The following is a 6,297-nucleotide window of genomic DNA, read 5'->3' on the forward strand; positions in this document are numbered from 1 at the left end:
GTGATCCGCCCGCCTCGGCCTCCCAAAGTGCTGGGATTACAGGCTTGAGCCACCGCGCCCGGCCAATAGTTCCTCATTTCTAAGTTTAGGTCCTAAATTCCAAAATTTGGAAGAGGTTAGGGAGTAAAATGATGAAAAGTTGAACATCTGGAATGGAATTCATGAAAATGGTCAAGTCTTAGGCTTGTACTCCTGCCTTTATTTCAAAGTGTCATCAAAGGAAACAGAGCAGCAGCAGCACCTAGCTGAATTCTAGATGGGATATAAATAAAATATATATAGAAGAAATCTAAAAACAAGCTAAGTAAAGAATCCTTGCGGTGAGGTGTAATGCAACTTCATCACTTTATTCAAATCTTCAAAATAGTCTTTATTCTACATTTTTAGTATAAAAATTCCACAAGTTAAGTGCACCACAGTGTAGAGAGAGACATACAACGCTGAACTTCCATAACAGTCAATGGTACAGTCAAACATCACATGTACAGAACACACAATTTAGATGAACTGAAATTATAAGATAAAATAAAATAAAATCCAATTTCAGAAAACAAAAATCAAAACATTAAGGATCCCTGAAATATTCTTAACCCTAATAAGATTTCACTGGACTCAAGTCATTTTGTAGTGAGACATTCACAATATGACCCTATTAACCCAGTCTAGGAATTCTGGGGAGCCGAATGAGTGGCTGCATCAGACACTCTGACAAAAAATGGTAACCAATTTTTGATATGAAAACTCCTCTTAATTTGGCTCTTAACACATCAAGCTTTTGAAATGCATCATCCTCCTTGCCCCTCATATTTTAAACCAACTGTTGTTCACAGTACACTTTACACGATATCTTTGTTCAAACATAGCTCAGTTTTTCTGGCACCAAAGCAAATTTGGGTTAGGTTCGTGTATGCAGAGACAACCTATGAGAAGGGCCCGTAAGGCACCCTCCACTTTTGCCTGAGGAGATACGAAAGCAGAAGTAATGGGATCTGTGCTTGGGGCACAGAGAGGGTTTCAGAGGATCCTTGTGAAACACTAGTTAAAAGATGACGAGTGGGGAGAAGTGCGAGGAAAGAAGGAAATTAGTCTGACTGGCTTTCTGTCCTGCACCATTGATTCAATGGAGACTGATGGGAGGAAATGAAAGACTAGGGTTGGAGATGGGATGGGTGGGGCAAGGGATGGAAAGGAAAAGGCAGACAACTAATGCGTTCAATTTATAACAAGTAATATAAATCAAAGACTTAAAGGAGATTAAAGACCAATCAGAATAATTTGGCAACTTTAATTCTTAGGAAGATCAAAGTTCCCTCCAAACCTAATTTGATGTTTTATTACTAAAAGCAAAGACCAGTATGGTACAGTATTACTCCAGAGAAATTATAGGAAAATCCTTAGGGCGGCTTCACCCACATTCATTTTATGAATGGATACCTCCCCTATCTCAAAATGCTTTAGGGAGGTACTGCTACCATTACATGGTTCCTTATTAAATTTGAAAAGTGCCTGAAAGATTGGGCACCAGAAAGACACCCCAACAACATGTGTCTAAACTGCAACTTCAGGTTAATATGACTAAAGCAGTTACATTGTGAGAAGTGCTGAAGGTATGTGATGTCTTTCCCGGCACAAAGGTGGCCTTGGTTCCTCACCAGATGGTGTAGCCACCATCTGAACCACCCATGAAGAAGTTCCCCTTCCGCTGAGTTACGAGGACGTTGGCTCCCTGCATGACTGCAAGCTGAGCAGCATTGGGAGGGCATCCAGGAGGTGGAGGCTGAAAGGAAAGGATATAATAGAATGGGCACAGGGTGGCTAATATAAGCGAAGGGGACATAGGGGAAGCAGAAGCCTGTTAGGATGAGGCAATGTGCTAACCAGCTGCATTTTAAGGAGCTAGTTCCACCATGAATTTGAGTTCTAAAGTAGGTCTATACTTCACATGAACCCAAAGATACAAAGAGAAAAGGGAGCCTACCACTCATTCAAAGGGTTCCAGCTCTAAGAGGAAGCCTATGGCTAGCTTCTGCACATGAACAGGCCAGACCAACAGTCATTTGGAGGGTAGGGAACCACTGCCCTATTCACATTCCCAAAACAGGGACAGGGTGCCAGTCCATGGATGAATCCCACATGCTCCCTACATCGTTTTTAATTTTTTTTTTTTTTTTAATTTTTTTGAGACAGAGTCTCACTCTTGTTGCCCAGGCTGGAGTGCAGTGGTGGGATCTGGGTTCACTGCAACCTCCGCCTCCCAGGTTCAAGTGATTCTCCTGTCTTAGCCTCCCAAGTAGCTGGGATTACAGGCGCCTGACACCATGCCCAGCTCGTTTTTGTAGTTATAGTAGAGTCGAGGTTTCACCATGTTGGCCAGCCTGGTCTCGAACTCCTGACCTCAGGTGAGCCACTGCACCCGGCCCTTACATAGTTTTTGAAGAAACTACTGGATAACTGAAGGCTCACTAATGACACATATTCGCCTCATCTCTAGCATGTAGTTACGGAGTAGTCATTTGGGCTCTACATCCCATGCACTGGGGAATTAAGTAGGAAAAAATGATAACTAACATTGTTAGTATCTATCTAAAAGCTACTTACTAGGGATTATACATTCTACTTTTTTAATCATCAGGGTTCCTAGTAAAAACACCATGCTGATGGCAAATATTGAGTAAATGCTTATGGAATGAATAAGAAGCATTACTAGACGAGTTCAGTGTACCAAAATGAACTGGAAAAGCAGCAAGCAGGACTCGATAGACATGAAAACAAAAGAATCAGGTTAACTCAGTCCCCAGTGAGATGCTATTCACTTGCCACAGTTCTGCCCCCTCAAACACTTTCTGATGAGGTCATACTCACAGGAATGTTGCCAGCAGTAGCCCCAGCTCCAAATCTGGCACCTGCATCATACCCTCCTTCCACCAGCACTGTGGAGCCAGGTGGATAGATGGGACTGACTGGATAATAAGCCATGGGGATTGTGGAACCTAAAGGCCCAACAGCCACAGACTGGGCCATGGGAAGATACAGAGAGGCTCCAGGAAATGCGGCTGACATGGTGGGGACTGTGGCAGCCCCTGGGTGCACAAAACTCGGACGATAGAGCTAGAAAAGGCAGAAGAGAAGGCAAAATGTTACTTGATTACATTCCTATTAGAGATCTCTTTAATAAGCCAATTCTTAATTCTCCTTGTGCAGGTTATACTTTTTGTAAGATCATACAAGTTGCCTTTCCACTGGCCTTCAATATTCTCCTGGATCACTTCCTGCTATAGCTAATGTTGGGCTCACAGAACGCAAATTCATCTTCTGCACCTCAGCCTGTGCCAAATAACACAAAATCATCAAATAATGTACTTTCAACTCTGACAAAAACTGCCAAATTATATAGTGTTTTAGATTATTCATGTGAGCATTTGTGAAGAGTAAACATGTGAAGTCAGACGTAGCTAAGGACTAAAGGACCACTCTAAGAGTATTCTCAGCTAGTTCAAGTCTGGCAAACTGGAAGCACCTCTGAGTAGGCAGGTGGAGCATCAGTATAGGGTGGAGCCTGAGGAAGATGCAAGGTCTGAGGGTATACTGGATTCCCAGGAGGCTGCACAGGGTAGGTTGGCTGTGTTGGATATTGACCTGAAAGACAAGAAAAACATGCAAGTTGCCTACTACACAGAGCTACCAAAATGAGACAGGTCATACTGGGTAACTAACTTAGTGGGAGCAAGCAGAAGGGGATTTGCAAATAGTCTGCCTCAGAGGGCCTGATTCCTGGAATTAAGAAAATATGCATTGTCTTTGCACCCTTAAAATGGAAGGTGCTGGATTCTGACGGGACAGGATAGGCACTGCTCACTGCTCCTACTAACACAGGAGTAAGGGATTAAGTCTAGCTGGGCACAAGTTCCCTCTGGAATGCAGGACAGGTCTGGGGTTCTGGCCTGCTGCTGTTCTGGCTTATCAAGGGTGCCTCTGCTTTAGGTAGTCTCCACAGCCTGTCTACAACCAGCCCAGACTTCGTGGCTAACAGTTCTGATTTTCCTTACAGAATTACTATTCAAGGTCGACTTCCAAACAAAGGGTGTGAATAATGGAAGTGAACCGTGAGACCGGGAAAAGGGTGCAGGGCTGAGGAGGAATGTCCTCATTGGAAAAGCGGGGGATCATGTTTGGGTTTTTGTTTGTTTTGAGACGGAGTTTCGCTCTGTCACCCAGGCTGGATTGCAGTGGCGCTATCTCCGCTCACTGCAACCTCCGTCTCCTGGGTTCAAGCAATTCTCCTACCTCAGCCTCTGGAGTAGCTGGGATTACAGGCGCCCGCCACCACGCCCAGCTAATTTTTGCATTTTTAATAGAGTCGGGGTTTCACCACGTTGGCCAGGCTGGTCTCGAACTCCTGACCTCAGGTGATCCGCCCGCCTCGGCCTCCCAAAGTGCTGGGATTACAGGCGTGAGCCACCGCGCCCGGCCTTTTTTTTTTTTTTTTTTTCTCTATTCCTCCCCCCCCCCATTCCTGGGTTGTGGGAATCATATTCTGACAGACACACTGGTACAACCACAGAGAAGGGGATAAGTTCTGATACCGCCAGCGAAGGGCGAGGGGGTGCGAAGGGAAGGAGAAAACAGACCTCACAGGCCCCGGCCCACGCGCCTACTCCAGCAACTCACTAGTTAAGTTCGGGCCCTGCCGGGGGTTCCGGAGCGCGGCGCCCCGCCTCCTCAGGCTCTCCATTGGCCTACGCGAATGCCTGCGCTAGCGCTCTATTTGCTCCTGCGGATGCCCGTCATGTCAAGCCCCCCCACCACCCGAGCCCGCAGCTCCAAACTGCGCCACAGAGTTTACGGAGAAAAGGGCCTGGAGGCAGCAAGCAGCCGTAATTTGGGGATGACGAAGGCGTCAGGGGCAGCGCCGTGGACTGCAGCTGGCCAAGGAGCGCGACGCAGCCCACCCCAAACCTGGCGTTTGGTGACCCTGGGCTCCGGACCCGCTCACTCTGGGCCAGCAGTACTCCCCCCGACGGCCTCTGCCACCCTTGGTCCTTGCCTTTGCTGTTCATGGTGGCTGCGGGTCCGGTTCGTCTGGGCGTCGCGGACGGTTATTTTTTTCGTCCTCTTCCTGTTCGGAGCTACTTCCGTGTCACGTGATGTTCCGTCCGCCTAGCGTCACCCGACGCCCGAGTGGCACTGCCGCCGGAAACTCCGCCTCTGCGCCCGGCCTCCAGTCGGTCGCGGGAGGGTCGGCGCGGTCCCGCCCACTCGCCTTGGCCCCACCCCCTGCTCGTTCCCGTCCTCCACCCCCTACCGGTGTCTCTCAGCTGGAGAAAAACCAAACGCAGGTATTGTCTCGCTTCAGGATCCTTTCCCTGTTGGACGCTGGGCGGCAGAACGATGCAAGCATTCCCCAGAACCTTTCTCTGCCTACACGCATTCACTCAAGGTCACCTCACCTTGGCAACCTTCCACGAGGGGCTTATATTTCTGGAAATTTGTCGCACTGCCTGAAATCGGCTCCTCACACCTTAGTTTATCATGCGTCCCTCCCCACCAAGCCCAACTTAAGCTTCAGCTCCGTTAAAATTTATTTTACCACTCCAGCTCACATGTATCCTTTCCTGGATGAGACCTGCACTGGAATCTTCGCCGCCCTGTCTGCTCCAGGACAGGCTGTCAGCATGTTCTCGTGTTCGTTTCTTTTTCTCACGTACAGGAAGGGGTTATGTTTTCCGTGTTTGCAACAGCTGGCACTGAAACTGACATACCTGCAGTCCCCATGGAGTGCTTGTGGCCCTGCCCTTTTTTAGCACCTATTACAGGTGACCTGTATGGTACCTCTATTTTTCTCTATGTATGGCTTTGCTTTCTAACTTAATTACCCGTAAGGGCAAAGGTGGCATCCTTTAGGGCAGCGATTAAGTGTCTTTCTTTTCTTTTCTTTTCTTTTTGAGACAGAGTGTCGCTCTTGCCCAGGCTAGGGTGCAGCCGCGCGATCTCACCACAACCTCCGCCTCCTGGGTTCAAGCAATTCTCCTGCCTCAGCTTCCTGAGTAGCTGGGACTACAGGCGCACGCCACCATCCCCGGCTAATTTTTGTATTTTAGTAGGGGTTTCACTATGTTGGCCAGGCTGGTTTTCTTTCTTTCTAAAAAAAATATATATACATATATTTTATTCTTTTATTTATTTATTTATTTTATTATTATTTTTTTAGATAGAGTGTTGCTCTGCCGCCCAGGCAGGAGTGCAGTGGTGTGATCTCGGTACACTGCAACCTCCGCCTCCCGGGTTCAAGCGATTCTC

General features: G+C 47.5%; 1 protein-coding gene across 5 annotated transcripts; it reads right to left on the reverse strand.

Moving 5' to 3' along the window:
- Positions 1–321: 321 nt before the first annotated feature.
- DAZAP2 (DAZ associated protein 2) lies at positions 322–5,254 on the reverse strand. 5 transcript variants are annotated; one of them, XM_011930645.1, is made up of 5 exons: positions 5,045–5,239; positions 3,518–3,636; positions 3,050–3,108; positions 2,863–2,983; positions 322–1,777 (listed from the first exon to the last, which is right to left on the reverse strand). In XM_011930645.1, the coding sequence occupies exons 1-5, from the start codon at positions 5,055–5,057 to the stop codon at positions 1,649–1,651; spliced, it is 441 nt and encodes a 146-aa protein (XP_011786035.1). In that variant the 5' UTR covers positions 5,058–5,239; the 3' UTR covers positions 322–1,648. The 5 variants fall into 5 exon arrangements, with proteins under 5 accessions (XP_011786035.1, XP_011786034.1, XP_011786036.1 ...); XM_011930644.1 differs by having other exon boundaries at positions 2,863–3,108; positions 5,045–5,254; XM_011930646.1 differs by lacking the exon at positions 3,050–3,108 and having other exon boundaries at positions 2,863–3,012.
- Positions 5,255–6,297: the final 1,043 nt, after the last annotated feature.

The sequence above is a fragment of the Colobus angolensis genome, unplaced genomic scaffold (assembly GCF_000951035.1).
Source record: "Colobus angolensis palliatus isolate OR3802 unplaced genomic scaffold, Cang.pa_1.0 Scaffold87, whole genome shotgun sequence".
NCBI classification, from domain to species: domain Eukaryota; kingdom Metazoa; phylum Chordata; class Mammalia; order Primates; family Cercopithecidae; genus Colobus; species Colobus angolensis.